The sequence below is a fragment of the Lepidochelys kempii genome, chromosome 8 (assembly GCF_965140265.1).
Source record: "Lepidochelys kempii isolate rLepKem1 chromosome 8, rLepKem1.hap2, whole genome shotgun sequence".
Classification (NCBI taxonomy): Eukaryota; Metazoa; Chordata; order Testudines; family Cheloniidae; genus Lepidochelys; species Lepidochelys kempii.
In genome coordinates, this window is record NC_133263.1 from 22,221,411 (window position 1) to 22,247,756 (window position 26,346).

At 49.8% G+C, this 26,346-nt stretch overlaps 1 protein-coding gene across 2 annotated transcripts; it reads left to right on the forward strand.

Moving 5' to 3' along the window:
* The first annotated feature begins 1,225 nt into the window (after positions 1 to 1,225).
* Positions 1,226 to 26,346, forward strand: ARHGEF37 (Rho guanine nucleotide exchange factor 37). 2 transcript variants are annotated; one of them, XM_073355845.1, is made up of 13 exons: positions 1,226 to 1,504; positions 6,985 to 7,202; positions 8,327 to 8,450; positions 9,308 to 9,455; positions 11,793 to 11,992; positions 13,594 to 13,724; positions 14,493 to 14,597; positions 17,278 to 17,385; positions 18,240 to 18,569; positions 19,312 to 19,440; positions 21,601 to 21,796; positions 22,587 to 22,759; positions 23,499 to 26,346. In XM_073355845.1, the coding sequence occupies exons 2-13, from the start codon at positions 6,999 to 7,001 to the stop codon at positions 23,730 to 23,732; spliced, it is 2,082 nt and encodes a 693-aa protein (XP_073211946.1). In that variant the 5' UTR covers positions 1,226 to 1,504; positions 6,985 to 6,998; the 3' UTR covers positions 23,733 to 26,346. The 2 variants fall into 2 exon arrangements, with proteins under 2 accessions (XP_073211946.1, XP_073211945.1); XM_073355844.1 differs by lacking the exon at positions 1,226 to 1,504 and having other exon boundaries at positions 6,936 to 7,202.

Sequence of the window (26,346 nt, forward strand, 5' to 3'; positions counted from 1 at the left end):
TATACTTAGTCAAATGGCTTTATCTTCTGTTTCAAGTCAGAGGTATTACGGTAAGAAACCCTTTTCATACCCAGTGCTTAGAACGCAGTCCCAGAGGAGGCGTGCACCAGGATCCAGTGTCTGTGCCTGTTGGTTTCTTTAGAGAAACCAGTTTGTTCTGTGGCTGTCAGACCGGACTCTCTGCTTGTTGTTGAAAAACAAGTGATGTAGCCAATGCAGGTAGGGGGTGAGGAATCGGTGTGTGTTTGTGGCTGGAGTACGGTGGAGAGAAACGTCATTAGAGCTGGCTTATTAGAACAAGCTTAAGGGCTACTGATTAGAGTTGAGGGGCTAACCTGTGTGAGAGCTGAGTGACAGGGCCATAAAGAGATGCTGGATAAGCTGGCCCCTCAGGGATGGATCATGTATTTCTTCCAGGCAGGGGCTGTATGCCTTTTGTGTGCGTACACCTATAGCAGCATCCCTGCAGGGCCCTCCTGGCTTTTGCCCCTGCTGGGCTGAGAAAGTCACACAGAGACCTTTAGGTGCAGTGCCCACCTGGAGCTTTTATTTACCCCACCACCTTTCCACCAGACAAGTAATCCCCTTCTTGCAGTCCACCGGCAGGAGAGAGGGGGCAAGCGATCTCTCTCTGCTTCCCCTCACTGCCTTTCCTCTATTGCAGCTCCCCTCCCCCCCCCCCCCCGGCTTCTTCCCCTGGGGCTCTTATCCAGCCCCAGCCTGATGAGGCAGCAGCAGGTGGTCTACCCAGCTCCAATTCACCTCCCTTAATTGGAGCTGGAGTGACAGAGGGTTGGTCTGTCACAACACCAAAGGGCACAGAGTTGATGCTCAACAAATCAACAATCGGAGGTGAGGTGAGCACTAAATGATAGATCGTGTTGTGAGCTATAAAGATACCACAGTGATGGGCACAGCATTAGAGAAAGAGCGAGAGACAGTGACAGTCCTATGAACTGGCAGAGCCACAAAGAGGCTGCATTGGGCCAAAGCTTGGCAATTGCCTTTGGGGGTCAGCTAATTTTTGTACCCCATAATATTTTGCCCAGTCCATTTCCCATTCCCTGACCCAGCAGTTCTGCCTGTGTTATTTCCACTCCCCATCTCCCTATCAGGTTTGGTTGGCTTTCCAGGCAGTAAGCAACCTGCTTTCATCCAGCAATCTGCCCAGCTGGCTGGCTGGCTGCCAGAGCCTTTTCTGCCATGGCTGTGTCTGCCTGCGCAGGGAGAACGTAGCTGGCTCAGCTGATCTGACTCTCAAGGGGACTCTCTCTCTCTGTCCCTGTCACTGTTGCCAACAGCTTGGGGAGAGCATGACAGTGACCGAGAGGAGCTGGGCCCTGCTCAGCAACATGCGCACACAGCTGAGTGGGCTGGTCCCTCCTGCCCGTGCAGCACACAGCCAGTTTATCATTAATTTCCACAGAGGCAGCCTAAGCAGCAGCAGCCGCCACAGCCTGCGCCAGGTGAAGCTCCCAGAGGCCAATTCCTGACTCACGGGCAGGTAAGAATGACAAACTCTGAAATGACCCTTGCTTTGCTGCCACTGGAGTTATGTGCAGACAGGTGGTGAGGCCCTGAAAACGTGTGTGGTGCGTTAGCAGAGTGCGGAGGATCTGGCCTCTGCTCAGCAGCTGCTGTCTCCTGCGCAGGAGGGTTGCGTATCCAAGTTGGAGATTATGTACCTTCCAAGGCCTGCCTGTCTCCTTCCGGCACAAGAGCTGGTGCCTATGGGAGAGGGAGGAATGCAGGCACCTGAGAGGAGGGCTGGAGTCTCTGGTTTAGAGCCAGACAATCTGTGTCACCACCGCTGAGTCATACCAGCAGCAATGATAACGCTTTGAGTTTCTGCAGCAGCTTTCACCAAAGCGCCGTGCAGGTGGCTCAATAATGTGTTATCCCCACTTGACAGATCGGGAAACTGAGGCACAGAGCAGTGAAGTGACTTGCCCAAAGTCAAACAGCTGGTCAGTGGTGGAGCTGGAAATGTCTCTTGACTCTCAGTCTCCTGCTTTAACCACTAGGTGGGCTGGCTGCCCATGAGACTAAACAAGGACAGGCTCTGGTGAGAGGCAAGAGGCGTGTCAAAGCTACACACTCCGGTTTATTCCCGAGACAAAGCTGTGATTTTTAAAGGCATTCTCACTCAGACCATTGATTGGCAGCTGTCAGTCAGGCTTTTGTAGCCCAGTTAGAAATATTTCTCACCTGATCCATTCATTCTGCCCCCTTCCTAGATTAAGAAGCTGCAGGGTACTGTGTTCGAGTCACAATTTCACTTCTTTCCCTCGTTTTTGGCTGGGGCCCTAGAAGCAGGTTTTCGTGTTTAAGTTCGGGGAGGGAGTTTCCACAGATCTGAAAGAAGTCCTAGCAAGAATGAGCTGAGCTAATCAATCCCTCCTGCAGGCTGCATTTCCCCCCGGACAGCAACATGCAGAACTGGGACCTCTGGAAATGAAAGATGTCCAGAGGAGAGGCATTGTGGCTGGCAGGACAGATCCCAATGGAATATTGTTTAGGGAGTTGTCCAGTCACTTTTGAATGATTCCAGGGAGGGGCCTTAATAGGTTATAGTGCGGGTGCTTATGTGGGTACTGTTGGGATCATTATGGTTTGCTGAGCAGTGACAATGCACTCAGTGACATGGATTCCTCCCAGAGTCCCCTGCTTGGAGTGACTGGGATTGCCATCTCTTGGAGTTTGTAAGAGAACACTGGAGAAGGCACTGAAAGGGTGTGGCAGGGCACAGCTCTTCATTGGCAGGGGGATGGACTGGGTGAGCTGCTATGGTAAAATTCTGGGACCCTGTGCTAAGTGCTTTCCAGACATACAAGCAGCGTCAGTCTCTGCTGAAGGAAGCTTCCAGCGAGAGACAGTTCAGACTTGTCTGATGCACAGGTGATGACAGCAGCCTGAGGTGGTGCAGGAATCTGAGTCTCAGAGCTGGGAGACTCTGTGGGAGAAGTGTAATTAAGGCAGGGTAGGAAGAAGAGTAAGGGTGTATGGGCGGATGGAGACAGCTCCAAGCTTGCAGAGTGCTGGAGAGCCAGGTAGTTGGGAGGTCAGGTATGGCAGCTACCGCTCCGGGTGAAAATTCTACCACCATGCACTGGAGTGAGATTCACCCATAGAATATAGTAGCAGTAAATCACTCCAGGGCATGGCCACAGGGTCGAATATCACAATGTTCCTCCTGCCACAGACACTGCCCTCCCTGAGGGTAATGATATTCCGGTGGTATCGACCCACGTGTGATATGCCGATGTTATCCCTGGAGCTTGCCTGGCACTGGCTGAGTCTGGCAGATGCTTCTGTGATTGGACACTGGTGTGAATGAGAACATGTGCAAGGGCTCTCAATCGTCATGAAAGAAAATCCCAGAAGTATAGTGCTGCAAAACTGGCCATGTCGGTTAAGTGTGGGGCGGCTACCTTCTCCTAAAGTAGCACATACAGACAGATATAGATGGGCCGTTCCCTACTGAAACTCTGCCACTCATAAGAGTTGTGGAAACATCTGAAACACTAGGTGCTACAGAGAGTGAGGCAGTGCAATCCCATGAGTAGGCTGTAAACCAGCTCAGAATTCTAGTCCAGTGTCTGTAGAACCTCTCTTTTGATCAGTACCTCCGGGCAAGAAGAGCATAGATGTTAGCATCACTGCTGACTGATGGGCTCTGGGGGAGCAGAGGAGAGAGGTAAGCCAGTCCGCAGCAGGACTGGACAACCAAACATCTCCCATTTGTTGGAGAGCGCACACCAGAGGGCTTTTCTGAGAGCTGGACTTTCGTGGGGGAGGCTGCCACATAGAAATACTGTCTCAAAGCTACGGATGGAGAAAGCTCTGTGTTGTGCTAGCTTAATCCTTAAACCTCTAGCATTTTCCAGGCTGCCCTTCCAGGGGGATGCACAGGAGGGTGTGTTTATGTGCCCGTAGTCCACAAAGGGTGATTAATAATTGAGATGAGGATGATATTTGCACCCCAAGATCTCAAAGCTCTTTATAAAGGGGGATTAGTAGTATTATCTTCATTTTATTGATGGGGAAACTGAGTCACAGTGTGGCAGAGTGACTCACCTGAGGTCACACAGTGAGTCAGTAGCAGAAGCAGGAATAAAACAAGCTCAGGAGGTTAAATTATTTATCTGGGTGTGAGGGTGGGGCAGGCAGATCAGAGAAGAGCAGCGAGCGATGACTATGAGTGAGGCTAACATGGGACCAAACACCCACTAGTATATTGCACCCCAAAGCAGGATACTCCTCTCCCGCCCCCCCCCATAGGTGCTGGAACTAGGGGTGCGGGGGATGCTGCAGTGCTCCCTGGCTCTAAGTGGTTTTCATTATATAGAGGGTTTACACTCTGGTTCAATGGCTCTCAGCACCCCCACTATACAAATTGTTCCAGCAGCCCTGCTCACCCCTGGACCAGTTCAGTTTTAGGGATCATCATATTTAGGGTGAGGTGGTAATTCAGCCCCTGAGCAGGCTGGTGAGGACCTTGGAGCAGGAGGGGCTGGTTTCACGTTCCTTTGGAGCCCCGAGCAGGGATCAGCTTATTAGAATCAGGCAGGTTAATCGCCTGGGGTCCCTGTGGGAGCTTGGGGCATCGGTGAACCTGTTTCCTCTGGTGTTTCTATTCCTGTGGCAGCTGTGCGGCAGGGAGAGACTGGCAAGGGGAAAGATGTTGAAACCTGGTTAGACAGATGAGCTCAAGCAACAAACTGCACCCAAACCTTAGGGAGCATGCCTGAGACACCAGTATGCATCCGATGAAGTGAGCTGTAGCTCACGAAAGCTCATGCTCGAATAAATTGCTTAGTCTCTAAGGTGCCACAAGTACTCCTTTTTCTTTTTGCGAATACAGACGAACACGGCTGTTACTCTGAAACCTGAGACACCAGTGAGATACACAAGATAAAATGCGCCCTTGAAAACTGGTGGGATGAAAAGAGTGTGGCGCTAGTAATCATTCAAGTTTAACTCCTGGTCTTTTCCCTTCCAAATACAGGCTTTGAGCAAAGGCAGAATTCTTTTAAAGCAATTGAGTGGGATTTTAAGTGGCAACAAACTATCTAAATAATTTCGCTTTGGAGCTACTATCGGTTGGGTGGTTTGAGAGCACACCCAATAAGAGCATTACATTTCAGTTTCCACTGCACCTCTCTTCTCCTGCCAGCACATCTGCACCCGGCCCTAATTTTTCACTTCAGCCTCCTATTTTGCATCACCTAGCACGCATCTCTCCCTTTGGGGCCAGTGCTTTAATTATTGCTTCAGAAGCCTTAGGTATTTTCGTGAAGCTAAGCTGTAGATTGGAGCTGACGCAGATTGGAGCTGTTTATCCCATTCCAGGCTTCCCGCCCTGTAGTGATTTTGAGTATATTGCTTTGCCAGTTCCAGTGCTGTGTCTTCCCCCCTTTAGTTCAAAATGAGCAACATACAGAATCCAGGATGGAAACTATGTGAGTTAACTCCATTTATTCCTGTTCTCTGCAGGCAGGGAGGAACTCAGATAGGCACATTCTAATGTGAAAGGAGTGCAAGTTCCTGATAACGCTCCTCCTCCTTCTAATATCTATAACAAATGAAAGTTTAGCTTTTTTTAAACTCACTCCCCCTACTACACATGCCTGTCTGAGAGCCTGATCCCAAGTCAATGGAAATAGAGCTGGGAGGGATTTTTTGACTGAAAATTTTTGGGCAAAAAATGTTAATTCTGTGACACTGAACATTTCACAAATTCATGTCAAATTCCCTGAATTGTTTTGGTCAGAATAAAACTTAAAACAAATAATTCAGGAAAAATCAAAAAAGTTTCAAAAGTGTCTAAATGAAACACCTTGATTTTTCAATTCAACAAGATTTTTCATTTTGAAATTTCCTTTAATTTTATTTTGAAACATTAAAAATATTAAAATAAAAAATATGCTGTAAATGTTTTGCTGGCCCAAAACTCCGCACCCCGCAACTTTTAGATTTGCTGAAATTTTTTTCAAAATTAGTTTTCCATTTAACCCAAAACATATTTTCCCCTGATTTTTCAGAATTGTCAGCAAACCAAAAAATCTGCCCATTTCTAAATGGCAAGACTCCCCCTGGACTTTGAGTAAAGCTCTTGAGCTGCAGGCAGTATTTCAAATGGTTAGAGTTAAAGTGAAGTTGGAAACCGTACAAAGAATCCCAGTCCAAAAGGAACATGCAGAAAAGAAGCAAAGAGTAAAAGAAGCACCATTATCTAACACTCATTGAATGGAATAGCCCGAGGTCCCTGTACTTTGGATTTCTGGGCCCAGGTTTTCAGGCAGCTTAGGTGCTCATTTGCAATTGAAAATCTAATTTTTTCACACACATCTACTGCAACTGCACATGCAGGTCAGATAACTATGCCTGCACATGCAGCTAATTATCTGTTTGAAGGTGCATCTACCCAATCCATGCATGCAGCCACGGTAATTGTGCCCATAAATCTGGTGAATACCTTCCGGCATATTTTGTGTCTAACCTAATTGAAAATCCAACCCTTGGGGTCAGTGAAATCAGCACTTTATGGCTATGTACAGCTTACTCTCAAGCCTGTTTTATTTCTCCGTCCTGCACTCACTATGTGGGGCTGGAATAATGTTTTTCAGTTTTCTCCTGTTCTTGCTGCAAAGCCAAACCCTAAAGTGTAACTTTTTTAATCCCTGAATTGTAATCGGTTATTGTTATCGTGCCAACGCCTGAGCATCAATATCTCTTCACTGGACTGAGACAGCACTGACTGAGATCCCCACATTTATTGCCCATGGGCCACAAAACAGCCATTGAGTGATAATGACTTTGGGTTGCTACCAGTTTTGGCTGGATGAAAAATGGAGACCTAGTGGCAAAAGGTGACTCAGTAACACTGAATCAAAACATCTGCCTTTATTATAGTCCTGCATAAAGCTGCTGAGATGAGTCAATTGCAGAATTGCTCTAAACTGAGCTCTCTGCCTCTCTCAGAGCCTGCTGCTGACATGGCGAGCTCCAGCTCAGATGAGCCGTCTGCTAAGGAGACACCAGGAGCTGAGTGCCCCATATATGAAGAGGTGATATGCCTTGACAGAGCAGAGCAGAACCAAAGACTGGCAGTGGAAGAGCTGATCAAGACCGAGGCCAGTTATGTCCACACCATTGAGCTGTGTGTGTGTGACATTCGGGTCCACCTACGGCAAAAGCAGGTGAGAGCTAGACTAAAATCTCCCAATGGAGATGTCAGTCACAACGTGGGGAATGTTCTGTTGGTGTTGGATTGAAATGGGAGCTACTGTGTTTCCCCTTGGTATGAGCCAAGCCTGTTCCACTGTACAATGGAAGGGCTCTTTTAACCAGCCTCTTCCACAGGAGAGAAGGTGGGGAGGGGTCTAACCAGTCCTGGAAGATTGACATCCAAGCCCAAAAGTGAAGCTTCTTAAATTCACGGAGGCAGAACCCTCCACCAGCTCCTCAAAGAGTGACCGTTACCCTGGAGGAGTTTTGCCCCATAGAATTACCTGTGACATGAGGCGACAGATCTTCAAAAATAGCCACTGAACTTGCACCTTCTTACCCATTGAGATTTTCATGTCTGCTTTTAAATGCACAAACATCCAGAGTGGGGCACGCAAAGTGCATTTGCACAATTGAACTGAGGACATGCAGTGCAGTTTGAATGCCTAGCTCTGAACTTCTGCAGGGGTACAACTAGATGTGGAAACCTGTGCATGCAGCTGGAGCTGGTCAAAATATTCTAAACAAAACGTTTCCCTTGACAAATGCCATTTCATTGACACTAGAATCTTTTTTTCAGTGCGTGGTGGGTGGGAAGGAAAGAAAATATGAAAGACTGACTCTGATTCTATGGGAGTGTTTAGGATGCTGGTCTAGGATGTAGGAGACCCAGGTTCAAGTCCCTGGTTTCTATCAGGCCAGGCTATAGAGAGCCAGAGTGTCTCACTCTGTTAAACTTCCAGAGGTCTCATTTACATTCTCCATTGAAATGGTTTTTTTGTTTTTTTTTCTTTCATTTGTTGTCCCCCCTAATCTTTTGACACCTGGGTGCAGAGGCTCCTCCCCTTTGGCTGGGGGCGGGGCAGCTTTAGATGTGGGCGGGCCTGGGCCTCCCCATCCCCAGAGCCTCCAAAGGTGGAATGTTACCACATTTCAATACCTCTAAATGTTTTGTGAAGTGGAATTGTTTTCCAGCCAGCTCCATGTGCAACTTCTGAGGACGGCTTGAAGGATGCACATGCTGCTGCCCGGAGGCTGGTGTCTAGTGTGGGACTGAATTCATTCTGATTGCTTGTGGCTTCCTTGTGCCTTTCAGCTGCCTGACATAGACCTGGAAGGGCTTTTCTCTAACATAGATGACGTCCTCTGTGTCTCCAAACGTTTCCTGAAAGGGCTGGAAGCAACAGTGAACCAGGAGCCTGAGCAGCTGCTTCTGATCAGTAAGTGTGAAGGTGGCAGCGAGCAAGGCTCTGTGTGCCAGGCTGACGCTGAACTGATACCGCTGATGCCTGGCAGCAGCAGGGGAAAAGGGGCTTGCTTCACCTTAACAGCCGTCACCCTTGTCTTCCTCGGCACTCTTGATATCCAAACATTTACCGTGGCAAAGCTGTCTGCGGATCTGGCAGACCCAGCCAGCCTCATGCCCATGGGCAGCAATCCAGGGCAGCCTGAGTTGTACTCATGTCCTGCTTCTCCCAGGAATCCAGAGCCTGAGGGTGAGGAATTGTTGGGTCTTGTGTGTTAATCTCAGCAGATTGCACAGAGCTAGTGAAATAATCACTGACAGCCTAACCCTGCAGGATACATGCTGCATGAGGCACGGGATCGGACCTGCCCATGGAAGGGTTGGGGCACAACAGAGTCAGGTTAGGATAGGGTGCCTGAGGGGCAGTGTTGCCCATTGCTGGGCTACATTTGGCTGGGGCAAGGCCTGGTCTTGTTTGCTCTCCATCTCCTCATGTTCCCTGTTCCCCAGTTTCCAGCAGGGTGGAGAGGAGCCTCCTGTGACTTTGAACGTCTCTTACTCATCTAGTGGGGAGAGTGGAGACCTCAATCTCTGCACTAGCCTTCAAAGTCTTCCTCCACACTGTCCCCTGCCAGTGTTCCTCAGCCGCAGCTTGGAGGTATCTCCCTCAAGGGTGCCTCGCTGCCATATCCATTCAGTCCTTGGTCTCTCTTTGACCTGCTGGCCAGAAGGCTAATGATAGTGCTGGCACTGTGTGCGCTGAGGACGCCCCTCCCTGGGGAATGGGGCTGGCTCCCCAGCGTGACTCTGTCTGGTAACTTTGCTGCCCAGGTGCCTTGTTCCAGGAGTTCAAAGAGGAGATGGAGAGCATCTATAAGGTTTACTGTGCCTGCTATGAGCAAGCCCTTCTGCTGGTGGAGAGTTACAAGAAGGACCCGAGGTTGCAGCAGCAGATTGTGGAGACCCTGAATACGATGGTGTAAGTGCTGTATCTGTTCCCCAGCTCTCTTGGTGAAGCTAACTATGCTTTGGCCTGAATGGCACTCTTTATCCAGGATGGACTGGGCATGCCTTGGAAGCACATTCAGTTTACACAGCTGGCTGGACTAGCTGGATGTCCCTGTCCTCCTGACCAGAGAAGCTGCTGCTGGGGGCACATGTCCTCAGTCAGCTGGCTGGATCATGCACCCTGAAACAGGGGTTGGTAACCATCTTTACACTGCAACCTCCTTCAGCCCTCTGGCAAAATTATGCATCTCTGTGTCCCAGAATCCTCTGGTCCAGTTGCCATGGTGCTTTGTAGGAAGCACTGTGAGGACTGGCCTGTGGTTTATGGACATTCCCAAGGTATGGGGAAGACTCATTTGCAAGGGACTGAGTAATTCTGCTTCAGCAGGAGATCGGAGATGAGGAATGGCGATCGCTCACAGCCACCCCAGACAGCTACTGATGCTCCCATGGGAAGCTGTGACCCAGGAACCGAAGTGTTGTCCTGATAGCACCATTCCCCTTCCCCCTCATTCTGGTGCAGGTGGTCACAGTCTTCTTTAGAGATGAGAGACCAGCCTCAGCAGAGGCTGGATTTTCCTTTCTCCTCTGGGGTATCTGTCTGCTCGGCCATGGTGTTCCAATTTGGAGAGTGAAATCTCCTTCCAATCTGGGGTCACGGGGAGAGGCTGCCCTCACACCCCAATAATTCACCTTCTGAACAAAAGTGGGGTCAGGGGCCGTGTCAGCAGGGAACGTGCCTAGGGACTGAAGAGGATGAAATGAGGTTTGGGGGGCAGCCCTATGGCCCTGCACTGCCTTAAGGGGTGGGGGACCCTGACTGCATTCTCAGTGCCTCAACCCCTGTGTCTGACCATGTGCTCAGCTCCTGGTGGCAGATCCATCCTCCCTCAATATCACCCCCCTTGGGCCAACTGAGAAACCACCTTAACAAGCTCTGAAGGGAGACCCATCTAGTCCTACTGGACAGAAAAGGACGTTGGAATGGGAACGGGAGAAGGAATAATTGGAGGTGTGTGGAGGGGGCCCCACCAGCATTCCGAGAATATCACTGCTGTCCCCAACACACGTGACGGACGGGGGGGTGTTAATCTGTTGACAGGGAAGGATCAGAAATGCTAGGCCTTGCTTTGTGCTGCATTTGCCTTGGACCTTGGTCCCTGTCTTGGACCCTTGGCTCATCCTTCCAAAGCTGGACAATAGGCAAGGCTGATAACTGAGAGAGCATCTGCAGTTTGTGCCTCCTCCCATCCCCCAGCCAGCAAGTGGGGAAAACATCACCCACAGGCGGAAAGGGGCCTGCCAGTGGATTGTGAGATGTCCTCAGCATGACCTGGGGCAAGAGCTGACATGGGCTTGCTGCTGACACTCTCGCTGCCCTAGTCGCCCTATTAGGTGGAGCACTGATAGGAGGGGAAGCAGTTGCTGGGGTTTCTTATGCTGTGCCTCCATGGATCTTGTCACAAAATCTCTAGTGAATGGTGCCTGCCACGCTGCTGGGAGGAAGGCTGGTCAGCCTGCAGCACTCATTCTCTGCTAAAGGCAACTAGTCACTGTCTTTGTCTCCCTTTCCCTCTCTCTGTCCCCAAGACAAGAATCAATCCTAGGACCTGTTCACTAAACAAACGGGGCACTGTGTAATGAAGCAAGGAAATCCGTCCGCGGCTGGCAGTGTCCTTCGGGTCACTCCCTGACTGGTGCTGGCAGAGACAGTCATCGCAGTGGCTTAGCACAGCTCTGAGGGATGACGGTTCATGGGCGTTGCCTGCTTCCCTTTGGAAGGCTGAGATCAGGGCTTCATGGCCTGGAAATCCCTGAGCACCTGACAGTGAGCTCCCCAGCACAGGAGGCCAGGTCCTCAGCTAGTGTAAATCAGCAAACCTCCACTGCAGTCATTGTAGCTACAGAGAAACTGATTTTCAGCAGCTGGGGAACTGGCCATGAATTTGAAGAGAAAATGGGAGCAACGGTACTGCCCATCTGTGATGTGCACAGAGGATCCTCCCCACTGTGGTGTCCTTTGGGGGTGGGAGGGAGGGCTGCTACACAGGTCACATGGATTCAGGGGGTGGATGCAATTAGCCTGGGACCTTATTGTGAAACGGAGTTTCTTTGAAGGTGATCACCCTCATTACATCACAGGTGTCTGATGCCCATTTGCCCCCCCTTGCCTCCACCCTCATGACTGGGTACATCTGAAAGCTGAGGGGTCTCTCACCCAACTGTGGACAGGAAGGAAGGGCTTAAAGCCTTGCCCGAGTTCAGCTGTACTCAAGACCCTAATCCTCCCCATTCGCTTCTCATGCAGGCCACACACGGGTGCCTCAGACCTGAGCTTCTTCCTGGTGATGCCAGTGCAGAGGATCACCAAGTACCCACTGCTGCTGCAGAAGATCCTGGAGAACATGTCAGCCAGGGACAAAGCCTACGCTGCCCTGCAGAGCGCAGCCAGCGCCATGCTTGAGATTAATGCCAACATCAATGAGTACAAGAGGCGCAAGGAAGTAGGTGAGGAGGAACTGGCATGTTAAAGGCCTTGTCAGAATGACGGAGGGTCTGTAAAACCCAAGATCAAACTGAAACGTCTTGACTCATTGTTATTCCATTGAAAACAGTTTTTAGTCTGGCTTTAACCTGCAGTGGAAGAACTCTTCCTTTCTCCCACCCTCTGTTTGTCTTGATTGTAAACACTTCCAACACGGACAGTCTCTAGCAGCATCTAGCACAGTGGGGTCCTGATCTCAGTTATGCCCTCCAGGTACTAGAGTAATATTATTACTATGCTAATACTACTCATTGCAAAACAAACTGCCCTGTGTAGGGGATCCCTGAAGTGAAACTGACTAAAAACAATCATGAAACTGACCAATCTGTTGTCCCTCTCAGAGCTGAGAAAAAAAAGAGGAAACAACCCTCCCCAATGGTACCAAATAAAAACAGGCTTTTAAAATACTTTCTGATTTCTTTTTCTAAATTATTTGTATTCAACCAAGCAATTCACCTTGATACATTGCAGTGGTACCTAGCGACACACACATTTCTCCAGCCGGTCACTTGTGCCAGCACTGAGTCATACCTTAAGTTCCCTCTAAGCTGCGTGGCCGTGCAGCTGCCTATTAAGCCCGACGCAGGGGTTCAGAGCTGCGGCGGGGAGAGGCGCCCCTCCCCACCAGCCCCAGCATGGACCTGCTGCAGCGGGGGGAGGCACATCTCTCCCCGGCCCCAGCACGGACCTACCCCAGACTTGCCATGGCCGAGGGAGAGGAGCCCCTCCTTCAGGCCAGAGCCTACACCCCGAGCCAGAACCATCACCCCCACACACACCCCAACCCTCTGCCCTGCCCTGATCCCCCTCCTTCACCCTGAACCCTCTGTATCTGGCCCCATCCCAGAGCCCGCACCCCCAGCCAGAGCCATCATACACACCCCTGGACCTCAACCCTCTGCCCCAGCCCTGAGCCCCTCCCAGACATCACCTCTATATTCGTGCACATAACAAAATTAATTCCGCACATGGACCTAAAAAATTAGAGGAAACACTGCATACCCATAGTGGTTTGCACACATGAAACCACATTGGCCTTTCATGTCTGAATATTCTACTCTGTTAATGGTTTGAGTTGTCTTTCTCTTTCCACTAATCAGTCTGATTAGTCATGTTACATTTCCTACAATCCTTTCTTTGTGTTTTACTATTCTTATGACTATTCCTACCTTATTTCTTATTATTCTTTGTATCCCAGTAGCACCTGCAGGGACCAGGGCCCCATTGTGCTAGCTGCACAAACACAACTGCACAAACACTTAGCAAGAGACAGCCCCTGGCTGGAGAGCTTCTAGTCTAATTCAAATGAGAAGTGTGTGTCAAACTATAGGAGGCAAGGAGGAGGGTAAGAGTGTCCAGGGGAGAACTACAGGAAGGAATATAATGAAGTAAGCAGGTAGGTCATTTACAGCTTCAGTTATACTCTCTTCCCTTTATGAGGGGTCAGTGCTCTGCATTTGGGCCCCAAAGAACTGAATGAGATGTGATCCCCCGGAGGAACCCAGGCTCGGAGGTTCCTTGATCCCTCACCTGTTTATCTTCCTCCCCTTCTGTCCTGAGGCAGCAACCAAATACAGCAAGGTCGAGCAGCTGACGCTGCGGGAGCGCCTTGGCCGGCTCAACAAGCACTCCATTGCCAAGAAGACCATGCGGTTGAGCCGGCTCTTCATGCATGAAGCGGGCATTGTGCCCAAGGTGAGGCTCCTGCTCACATCCGGCTCCTAGTAACAATACAATGTGTATATGCTAGTGACATAGGTAGGAGGAAAACAGTTCAATCAAGGGCAGCAGGAGATGGGTGCCGCTTCCTGAAAGCACCTGTTTTTCACAGGTGGCCTTTCTGTGGCTTAACACTGGCCATCACGTGTATCTGCAAATGTGATGTGTGAAACATGGGTGAGCCACACTGAGGTCTTATCAACACTGAGGTCATGTGATCCATGCTGATATCATGTGAGATACTTAAGTCCTCATGTGACCTACCTGTGGTCATTTATCCTAAATTTAAAGCCTGGCCTAGTGATCTGAGTTCAAGTATCAAATTCACTCTCTTGATCCCCTGGTGAGCAAAGTCTTGGAGCATTGTAGAGGCAGCTTGCTCAGCTCCTAAAGGTTTAGGAAGGGAAACAAATCCAGTGGGGTGGACCCTTCCTGCAGGCTGTGGCTAGTGCGTTCTCCCAAGTCCACTGAAGGCCTTTCTATGCCCAACCTCTATCCTGCATGCATCCCTACCACCAGGCAAGTACATTCTGGGCAAAGTTCTGGGCCTGTTGAAGCCATTGGCAAAGCTCCCAGAATTTCACCCTCTGTGTCCACCAAGAACTGTCTATATTCCAATCCATTTGGTGTTGCAATCCAGTCCATTCCACAAGACAGCAGGAGCACTGTGCCTGTTCAGACTAGTCAATGGACCAATTTCCTGTCCAGGAGCCCACAGTATATCTTCTTCCCATTGACTTTCAGACAGAGGACAAAGAATTTGACCGTCTGGAGGAAAAGTTTCAATTCCTGGCGTCTGGTGTGACTGAGCTGAAGGAGAACGTAACCTCTTACCTGAACAATTTACAGGTAAAGCCCACTCATCCCATAATACCTGGGGGTGAGAGACCTACAGAGGCATCCTGGGCAAGCTCCTGTGGATGGCTCAAGCACCTTCAACTCCACCTGAAACCAATGAGAGCTGAGGGTGCTCGGCACCTGGCAGAATTGGGGCCGTATTTCTGATGGGTGAAATCCACCCCTGTGCAGAGGGCTCACAGAAGGTGCAGAGGGGTCATGTATGGTCTGTGCATTGCTTAAGTCCCCAGACTGAGCTGCGATTGAAACAATGCCTGGGCCTTGTACTGATTCTCTGCCCAGAGGTGAAGTTCACCCCATGTGAGGAATAAATAAAATAATAACTGCACCATGTTTAGAAGACACACGGTGCTATAAAAGGTCCCAGGGTTATTCAGGCTCTGAAATCCCCATGCTGCATGAGAAGGACTCTTTCCAACACTAAGGCTGACACATTGGGAACAAGGACACAGGGTGACACAGTGAGCTAGTGCCCTGGCTTTCCTCCTTTGAAGACCCGATTTGCTTGCTTCTCAGCCTTCCCACCAGGTGGCATCTCTCTGTGGGAGATGGCCTGGGTATGGTGGCCTGCCTTCGTCTCTAGATGCAGTGTTGCCAGGTAGATCCTGACAAACTGCAGGGCGCTCCGAGAAGAGCATCCAAAAGGCCCAGCGGGCTGGAGGGATGGACTCGTAAAGAGCAATGAGAAGTGCTAAACAGGCTAGGCTAAGAGAGGAGGAGAAGGGGCCGAATAGCCCTTTATAAATACAGGAAGGGCTTAAAGCCCCATGAAACTCAGGAATTCTTTGGGGCTGGAACTGGGAGGAATGGGATGAAATTAAGGAAAGGAAACATATTCTGGGATGCCAGTGCCATGCTAGTGTGCAGAATAGTCTCCCAAGGAAATGGTGGAAGCCCCATCCTGTGGGACTTTTGAAACTAGCCTGGAAAAAGCCCTGGAGAACAATCCTGCCTTGGCCCCAGGGTGCTGAGCTGGATGCCCTGAAAGGTCTTTACCATCGCTACCGTTTTCACACCACGGCACCAGGAGTCAGGGAATAGGGCTGAGCACCCAGGACAATAAACTCAGTGGTCTGGCTGGGCAGGGCTGTGATCAGACGCAGCCTTTAGAAGTGCCTGAGGAAAGGAGTGTGTCCCATCCCTGCCTGAGGGAAATCCTCTGGTAAATATTAATAAAAGCTTGAGATGATGTGATCTCCCGCACAGAAATGACCTGATCTCCTAATGCACCATTTGGCAGGTTGGCAGCTCCTTAATCCCTCCAGTCTGATCCTCCTTATTCATCTGCACATGCCGTCCCTCAGCCACCAGCAGACGGCCAAATCACTATTTATAAAAAACCCAGACCCCAGTGCGGCTCAGAGGTCTCAGACACAACAGCCACCTCAGTGGTGGAGGGGCCAAAGATACCTCCCCCCATCATCTTCGCTGCTTCTGGTTCCCACCTTTTCAGTAGCAATGAGGGCCTGAAAAGGGAGCTGCATTCCCTGGGACACGACCTCCTCCTCCTCTGGTGGAGGGTGGGGGAGAGCAGGAGTGCACCTGGGACAGAAGAGTCATTAGCTCAGTCTGAGCCAAGAAAGCACCTTCTGCCAGTACTCCAAGGCAGCCCAGGCTGGTGGGAACGGCACATGGAAGCCCCTCTTGAGTGGCCTGGCGACTATTCCTCTGAAGAGGAAGAAAACCCATCCAGCTGTGAGAGCAGGGAGTTCGGCCCCTCAGCAGCTGCCCTCAGGCAGGGATCCTTATGGCTGAGTGGGTGGTGCTCCCATCTCTGGGCCAGAGCATTATGGGTTGGATTCTCCCCTCTGGACTGAATGCTGCCGTTGAAGGGCAGCAGTGGGCCACTGCACTGAGAGAGATGCTGCCCATGAGAGGAAAGGTCGAACCAAAGCCTCTAGGAGCTCAGGCTGTCCCTCTAGGAGACCTGGGACATCTGTTTTGCCAGCTCCTCTCCCTTTGCATGAGTCCCCCAGTCACGGCCTCCCTGGCAGAGAGTGTCAGCTAAGTCCTCTGTGCAGCATGAGTGTTCATGTTAGCCACGCTGCCTGAGCTCCAAACACTACATGCCAGGGAGTACGAAAGCAGCCCCAATCATACTGCTCCAGGGGAGAGTGCAGCAGCCCTGGAAACTTGACAACAAGATCTCAAACCAAGTGGAGGTTTGGGTTTCTGCAGGGTTTCTTGTGGTCACTGGGCTGCGGGCACCTGTTTGTTACTGTAGGGTGGCTCTTGCCACGTGGTTTGTGCACCCTGACCTGGGGGTCATTCCTGAGCATTGCATGCACAAACTGGTTTGCTACCAGAGAGCTGCTTGGAACACTGGTCTACAAACACTGCTTTGGTATTTTAGGATAACTTGGAAATACCAGGCTGAAACCATTGGTTTGTTATTTTAGGTAGCTTGGGAGAATCAGCCTGAGTGCACTGGTTGGATACTGTAGAATGCAGGACAGCTGCTGTAGTTTTTATTCTCAAAGAAAAGAGGACAGGAGCTTTGGGTGGAAGAGATAATAAGTGCCTGGAGTTTACAGAGGGCTGTAGGAAAAGGAGTAGGTCCCATTCTGAGCCTGCCTTCAGGGAAGGCTGACATTGCCCTGGGCATCTCCCAGGTTTTAACACACATGGACAATTCTAGGGTTCTCAGCCCCTTTCCCCCCCCCCCCCCCAGGTCTTCCTCCTTTCCAAACCACAGGAGTGCGAGCTGGAAATGGAAGGAGCTGCTCAGCAGTATCGCCGCCTGACGGGAACGCTCTGTCGCACCATCTTCCCGGAGTTTGTGAGTGCCACCTCACCCACATCTATGTGGGCAGGGAGCCTAGCGCTGGCCCTGCAGGTCCCACCCCAGGGCTGTTCTCATTAGCTTACAGCAGGCAGTGAGGGCAGGACTGCATCAGAAGAGAGGACTGTGGGAAAGGCAATTACACTGGCTATTTGACTTGCCTCCTGAACGGTACTCCATAGGGAGCTCCATCATGTGCCTCAGCCCCAGCCCTCCCACCACTTCTAGGGGTTCTCTGACTCCTCCCTGCAGTCAGAACTTGGGCACCTCACTCAACTATATGTTCCCCCACCCCTCTAGCACCCTGCCTGTTTCATTCCACGATGGCTGCTTATCGCCTGGGGACTCAACATCCTCTGAAGTCTGCTCTCTGTCTTGTGCCCCACGCTGCTCACTGCTGCAGTTTCACTGGCTCAGAATGAGGTGGGTGGGTGGCTCTTAGTGTCCGAATAAACATCCAGGGAAGGATGCCTGTTGTGTCTGGCTACCGGTGGAGAGGTGCCTGAGAAGATACAAACCATGTGTGGAGTCTGGTGGGATCATAATGGGAGCTTCCTGGGGTCTGTCGGCAGAAGGCCTCCTTGGTGAGCCCAGTGGAAGCTTCCCTTACGTCAAGTCAGTAGGAGCCAGAAGTTGCTCTCTGCAGACATGACAATTCCCTTCTCTCATGGCTGCCAGCCACGCAGGAGAGTTGGGCGCTAATGCTCTCCTCTGTGACAGGCCTGGAGAGCCTGGAGTTCAAGGGTCCCCCATGCTGTTTCTGATGTTCAGGCTGGAGCACTGTGCTGCACGGCTAGCAGATCTGGGGACATCAGGATTTCACTGGGGTGCTTCTGGGTTCTCTCCAACAGAGGAGTCAGCTGGACCGGCTGGTCTACCAGCCACTCTGCAGCCTGTCAGAGACTCTGAAGGGACCGCAGCAGCTGATCAGGAAGCGCCTGGACAAGCTGCTGGACTATGAGGAGATCGAGGAGAAGAAGTGTGAGATGGGCAACGTGACCTACGATGAGGAGGCCACCATGAACACCTACCTTGCCATCAACACCCTACTGGTGTCCGAGCTCCCCACCTTCAACCAGGTGGCCATGCAGTGGCTGGGGCAGATACTGCGCTCACTTGTGGCCCTTCAGAGGGACTTGGCAAAGCAGGTGCTCCAAGAGGCTGAAATAGAGCTGGCCCAGGTAACGGAGACCCATGGGTGCGTACTGAGCTAGCATGAGCTAGAAGCTCTTGTGCCTGGCCTCAGCTGACAGCCACACACCACTAAGACCCACAGGCACGGGGTTGGGGGGAGCACCAGGAGAGGTTTCTGCCTGGGTAGCAGCAGGCTGCTTTCCTCCCACCCTGACTCTCCACAGGCAGATGCACCGAGCTCTCCCTGCAGGCTGCACTTTTATTTGCACGTGTCTATTTCCCTTCTTCTTTGGGTGGGCTGGAGTGGCTTCTCCTAGACTGCTACGGGTGGCCCTACCCCCTCTTGGGGAGTTCCCCATGGTGGCTGAGGGTTACTATTAATATTTGAATTGTGCTAGTGCCGAGGGTCCCCGTTGTAGACCTGGACCCCACTGCACTAGGTGCTGTACAGATGCAGAACAAGACGAGAGTTCCTGCCCTGAGGAGATAGCCTGATCAAGCCAGAATATTCTTGATCTCCTAGGTGCCCTCCTCTAAGTCCTGACAGTATCACTGACCATTGAACACATGGGGAGGAGCTATGATTCAAAGTCAGACAGGAGCATCTTGTGTTGATGAGGGGGACTTGAGAAATTGTTCCGGTTTCTTGAAATGTAGAAACTCTTGTTCTCTTTGGGTTTCTGATTCCCTTTCCTTCTGTTTCTCCTCTTCCTGAGACCCTTCCCATGGATTTCTGTCTGCACAGCCCTTCTCCCTTGCGATCTCTAATTCCAGTGTGTCTTTCTACAGCTACCGCATAGCCACATCCCTCTACCTACTTTCTGGAAGATGGTGAAGGACACTTTAAGCCAGTCTGGTGCTCAGCTTAACTCCTTCTGCCAGAAATTTGAGACGGTCATGCCGAGCCCTGTGGTACAGGTAGGAGCAGGGAGGAGCCAGGCACCTCCTCCCATCAGATGGCTGAGAAGACAGGAAAAAGAATGAGGAGTACTTGTGGCACCTTAGAGACTAACAAATTTATTTGGGCATAAGCTTTCGTGGGCTAAAAACCCACTTCATCAGATGCATGCAGTGGAAAATACAGTAGGAAGATATATATACACAGAGAACATGAAAAAATGGGGTTGCCATACCAACTCTAACGAGACTAATCAATTAAGGTGGGCTATTATCCCAGCAGGGAAAAAAAACTTTTATAGTGATAATCAGGATGGCCCATTTCAAACCCATTAGTTGACAAGAAGGTGTGAGTAACAGTAGGGGAAAAATTAGCATGGGGAAATAGTTTTTAATTTGTATAATTACTCATCCGCTCCCAGTCTTTATTCAAGCCTAATTTAATAGTGTCCAGTTTGCAAATTAATTCCAGTTCTGCAGTTTCTCATTGGAGTCTGTTTTTGAAGTTTTTTTGTTGAAGAATTGCGACTCTTAGGTCTGTAATTGAGTGGTTGAAGGAGGTTGAAGTGTTCTCTGACTGGTTTTTGAATGTCATAATTCTTGACGTCTGATTTGTGTCCATTTATTCTTTTGCGTAGAGACTGTCCAGTTTGGCCAATGTACATGGCAGAGGGGCATTGCTGGCACATGATGGCATATATCACATTGGTAGATGTGCAGGTGAACGAGCCTCTGATGGTGTAGCTGATGAGATGAGGTCCTATGATGGTGTCCCTTGAATAGATATGTGGACAGAGCTGGCAACGGGCTTTGTTGCAAGGACAGGTTCCTGGGTTAGTGTTTTTGTTGTGTGGTGTGTGGTTGCTGGTGAGTATTTGCTTCAGGTTGGGGGGCTGTCTGTGAGCGAGGTCTGGCCTGTCTCCCAAGATCTATGAGAGTGATGGGTCGTCCTTCAGGGTAGGTTCTCGATCCTTGATGATGCGCTGGAGAGGTTTTAGTTGGGGGCTGAGGGTGACGGTTAGTGGCTTTCTATTACTTTCTTTGTTGGTCCTGTCCTGTTGTGGGTGACTTCTGGGTACTCTTCTGGCTCTGTCAGTCTGTTTCTTCACTTCAGCAGGTGGGTACTGTAGTTGTAAGAACGCTTGATAGAGATCTTGTAGGTGTTTGTCTCTGTCTGACAGATTGGAGCAAATGCAGTTGTATCTTAGAGCTTGGCTGTAGACAATGGATCGTGTGATGTGGTGTGGATGAAAGCTGAAGGCATGTGAGTGAGTATAGCGGTCAGTAGGTTTCCGGCATAGGGTGGTGTTTATGTGACCATTGCTTATTAGCACTGTAGTGTCCAGGAAGTGGATCTCTTATGTGGAGTGGTCCAGGCTGAGGTTGGTGGTGGGATGGAAATTGTTGAAATCATGGTGGAATTCCTCAAGCGCTTCTTTTCCATGGGTCCAGATGATGAAGATGTCATCAATGTAGCGCAAGTAGAGTAGGGGCGTTAGGGGACAAGAGCTGAGGAAGTGTTGCTCTAAGTCAGACATAAAAGTGTTGGCATACTATGGGGCCATGTGGGTACCCATAGGAGTGCCGCTGACTTGAAGGTATACATTGTCCCCAAATGTGAAATAGTTATGGGTGAGGACAAAGTCACAAAGTTCAGCCACCAGGTTTGCCGTGACATTATTGGGGACAATGTTCCTGACAGCTTGTAGTCTATCTTTGTGTGGAATGTTGGTGTAGAGGGCTTCTACATCCACAGTAGCCAGGATGGTGTTTTCTGGAAGATCATAGATTCTCAGTATTTCACAAATGAAGGAGAACATCCCATTGGGAAGCAAGTGAGGTTAGGGACAGCCAATGGCAATGCCGATGCCGAGGACTTTGCAGCAGCCATGCTACTGGTTTTGACTCCTTGACAATGGTTGGCTGGTAATTGTGGTGAGCCATGGAATCCTCCACATCAGGTTACAATGGCCTAGGTGGATCCCTTAGCTCTGGAGACCCAGCTTCATACCCTGAAGCTGATCAGATGTTTTACTGCAACTGACTGGAGTCCCTACCCTGGCTGACACTGGTCATGACATAACCCCCAGTAATCCAGAAAGTAAACACACTCTGAGGGTAAGATCTCATAGTAGGGAACATTTTCTGACTCCGTTCTCCCTGTGTCTTACTCCCCATTAGTCTCTTAGCCCTGCTGAGGAGCGCAGGGTCCTTTCACTTGTCAACAAACATGGCCCGGACAAGCTCTACCAGCTGACAAGCAACATCAGTGGCAGCAAAGATCTGGACCTGACCCTGCAGAGGGGACAGATAGTGGCTCTCCTGCACGAAATGGACACCAAAGGCAACACTAACAGATGGCTAGTGGATGCTGGAGGTACTTGCAAGGACTACAGGAACCTTCTCTTTTTCCCTGACACTAAAGGTTCCTCAAGCCAGCGTAAAAAACAGAAGGGAGAACTATGTTCTGACAAAGTAAAGTGCTCTGGGTTGGTGAACTGTCCCAAGGGAGCCTTCCATCTGGGAATTTCTGGGGAAGCAGAGACTGCTCGGCTCTAGGGCTGTATCTCTTTTCTCTCTGGAGCAACCTTACTGAGATCCATTCTCCTTGACTGCTCACTTGTGGGTGGAATACATCAGAGCTTTGCTGGTGGAACTCACAGGACAGAGCTCGATGCACTGAGAGAACAGAAGGTTGTGAATTCTGTTCCAAGTGTGTATTTTGGAGATAGGCCTGAAGCAGAACCATTTATCTCAACCAGCCTGAACTTCCTGGAATTGGATGAAACAGGAGCTAGATGTGACCCTCCCCTGGTTTTGCCAAACCCAGATCCACCCCCATTTTTGCCCAGTTCTAATATGTCTGTAGCCACAGGCCATTACACATAGTGCTCAGGTTTTGCCACATTGATTCCCCAGGGAGCATTAGTGATGTGCCGCAGCCTGGTCCCCTGTGCTCAGCAAGATCTCAGAATCCCTTTGTGGTGCTTCACAGTGGGGCCAGTCAGCCAGATAGCAGAGAGGTGCAGCAGCAGAGCTGTGCAGCCTTGCACTATGCCAGGGTGTTGCCAGAGTCATCCCTTCCTTCTTCCCCTATGCTTGAATCCATCCACAAAAGAAGAACAGGTAACTGGTGCCCAGCCTGACTGAGTCTGTGTGTCTTACAGGTCACCGAGGCTATGTCCTGGCTGGAAAACTCCAACCATATCATCTGGTCCAAAGTCAAAAGCCCAGGATGCAGATGCTGGCCCCGGACGCTGGAGCTGAGAGAAGACGACACTCTTACACCTTACCCGAAACACCCAGGCCACAGGTCCTCATCACCCCTCCGGCTTTCCAGGTGGGTGTAGAGACACCTGCAGGCACCTACGTTTGTTCAGTCATTACACCCACCTCTGTGCGTATAGCTGCCCTGGGCACATCCAGTACCTGCACACATATACAGCACAGGAGTGGGGGAAGCACTTACAGCCAAACTCACAACATGCGCATGTGTATACTCGGCCATGTCTGTAACCACTTCTAGGGAAGCTGTGAACGGACAGCACAGACTGGATCCGTGGCCCATCCAGTTTGGTATTTCCTCTCTAACATTAACCAGTGCCTAACCAGTGCAGAAGAAAGGGACTTCCTCCATGTGCAATTGACTACTGTACAATGTTCTAGCTAGAGGAAAAGGCCTCCCTGACCCCTGCAATGATCAGAAGATGCTCAGAAAAGATGAGGTTTGATTAACCCTCTGCACAGACCACTGTAAATGTCCTTTTGGCTTGTAACATTACACTGTCCCTTTGTAAATCCTGGGTGCAACATTTAACTCTGACGGTCTCATCACTCAGAGAGTGCGGCCCAGGGCAGTCATGGCTTAAATGACAGTAATTAACTCCTTGAATTCCTCTCAAAAACAAACAGGTAGCCAGTGCTTCTGAAAATCCACACCCATGCACACCTCTCTGAATTGATAAGGCCTAAATGAGTAGGATTCTTCCATTCATCTTCACTTTAGCCCCCATGTCCTGCTCCCCTTTGGATCTTCTTTCCAATGAGGGTTTTCTGTACCATCTCCTTGCCTTTTCCAGGTGGTTGCGGGTTATGCATTCACAGCCAGGAGCCCCCATGAGGTCAGTCTGCAGGCAGGGCAGCTGCTGACGGTGCTGGAACCTCACAATAAGAAGGGAAGCAAGGAGTGGAGCCTGGTGGAAGTCAATGGACAGCGGGGCTACGTACCTTCCAGTTACCTGATGATGGTCCCCACCCAGGAGCTGGGGGGTTGGAGCTTGCCTGCTTGGTCTCTACCAACTCAGCAAACATAGTTGCAGAAACAATGTTAAGGAATGAGTGATTCACTCCCCTACCCACCCCTCTCCCCAAAGAGGCTTGGCACATGCAGTGAGTAAAGCTGGAGAATGAGCTGGCAAAGAAATGAAGAGGCCCCACTGGACTGAGAACGGGAAGGACAAAAACTACTGACATAGAATTTTGCACAGGGAACTTTGTGTGCGGGAAAGTGTGTGTGTGTGTGTTAGTCTGAGGGTGCCTTTTGTGTTGTCATGGAGGAGGGCATGAAGGTGTGAGGGTGTGTTTGTGTCTGCAACATCTGAGCCATTAGCAATTCTCTTTGAAAAGTCATGGAAGATGGGAGAGATTCCAGAGGACTGGAAAAGGGCAAATATGGTGCCAATCTATAAAAAGGGACATAAGGACAACCCAGCGAATTACAGACCAGTGAGCTTAACTTCAGTACCTGGAAAGATAATGGAGCAAATAATTAAGCAATCAATTTGCAAACACCTAGAAGCTAATAAGCTGATAAGTAACAGCCAGCATGGATTTGTCAAGAACAAATTGTGTCAAACCAACCTAATAGCTTTCTTTGACAGGGTAACAAGCCTTTTAGATTTCAGAGTAACAGCCCTGTTAGTCTGTCTTCGCAAATAGAAAAGGAGTACTTGTGGCACCTTAGAGACTAACCAATTTATTTGAGCATGAGCTTTCGTGAGCTACAGCTCACTTCATCGGATGCATCGGAAGCCTTTTAGATGGGGATGAGCAGTAGATGTGGTATATCTTGACTTTAATAAGGCTTGTGATACTGTCTTGCATGATCTGCTCATAAACAAACCAGGGAACTACAACCTAAATAGAGCTACTATAAGGTAGGCGCATAACTAGTTGGAAAATGGTTCCCAGAGCGTAGTTATGAGTGGTTCACAGTCATGCTGGAAGGACATGACGAGTGGGGTCCCGCAGGGATCAGTTCTGGGTCTGGTTCTGTTCAATATCTTCATCAGTGATTTAGATAATGGCACAGAGAGTGCACTCATAAAGTTTGCAGACGATACCAAGCTGGGATTGCAAGGGGTTGCAAGTGCTTTGGAGGGTAGGATTATAATTCAAAATGATTTGGACAAACTGGAGAAATGGTCTGAAGTTAATAGGATGAAATTCAATAAGGACAAATGCAAAGTACTCCACTTAGGAAGGAACAATCAGTTGCACGCATACAAAATGGGAGATGACTGCCTAGGAAGGAGTGCAGTGGAAAGTGATCTGGGGGTCATAGTGGGCCACAAGCTAAATATGAGTCAACAGTGTAACACTGTTGCAAAAAAAGCAAACATCATTCAGGGATGTATTAGCAGGAGTGTTGTAAGCAAGACACGAGAAGTAATTCTTCCGCTCTACTCCGCGCTAATTAGGCCTCAACTGGAGTACTGTGTCCAGCTCTGCTGCCACATTTCAGGAAAGATGTGGATAAATTGGAGAAAGTCCAGAGAAGAGCAACAAGAATGATTAAAGGTCTAGAAAACATGACCTATGAGGAAAGATTGAAAAAATTGGGTTTGTTTAGGCTAGAGAAGAGAAGACTGAGAGGGGACAGGATAATAGTTTCCAAGTACGTAAAAGTTGTTACAAGGAGGTAGGAGAAAAATTGTTCTCCTTAACCTCTGAGGATAGGACAAGAAGCAATGGGCTTAAATTGCAGCAAGGGTGGCTTAGGTTGGGCATTAGGAAGAACTCCTTAACTGTCAGGGTGGTTAAGCACTGGAATAAATTGCCTAGAGAGGTTGTGGAATCCCCATCATTGGAGATTTTTTTAAGAGCAGGTTAGACAAACATCTGTCAGGGATGTTTTTGATAATACTTAGTCCTGCCTTGAGTGCAGAGGACTGGACTAGATGACCTCTCAAGGTCCCTTCCAGCTCTATGATTCTGTGCTTTATTAGAAGCCAGGAAGGGCTGTGGGTGCATGTTGTGCCCCTTTGCTGTGATTCACTGGAGTTAATAATATTGAGAAGAATGTTCCATTCAGCAGGGAGAAAGAACCCAGCCGGAATCTAAAGGAGATCCAATGTTGACCTCCCCTGACGAAGGGAGACCTCCAGACTGAAACGGACAGCTGTTTGGTGGCCTCTTTGAAATGTATCTGGGACATGAGGACATGACTAGCAAACACATGTCCACATCCTGAAAGCACCCATTACAACTGGCAAGGACTGGTGCTCTTACTAGCCATCTGAGCAGAGAGGCCAAGGATCAAATGAGCCCTGGAGACTTAGGGGAAGTCTGCTCAGCTGCTGCCCTTGCTGCCCATTCAGTCGCATGGGCTCAAAGTCCAGCACCTTTGACTCACACTAAATCCACTTTAAATAAAAAAGACATGGCAATGGCTGCTATGTTTTAAAAGAACATTCAAATTAGCAGTGTGGCCTAGTGCATAGAATGCTGGAATGGAACTCAGGAGATCTTGGTTCCATTCCCACCTCTGCCACTGCCCTAATGGGTGACCTTGGGCAAGTCACTTCCCCTCCCCTTGTCTCAGTTTGCTCAAATGACCTCCTTTGAGATGTTCTGAAGAAAAGCTAACAATGACTACTAATACTATTTAATACTGAATATTATTCTGACATGTCCTAGATACATAAA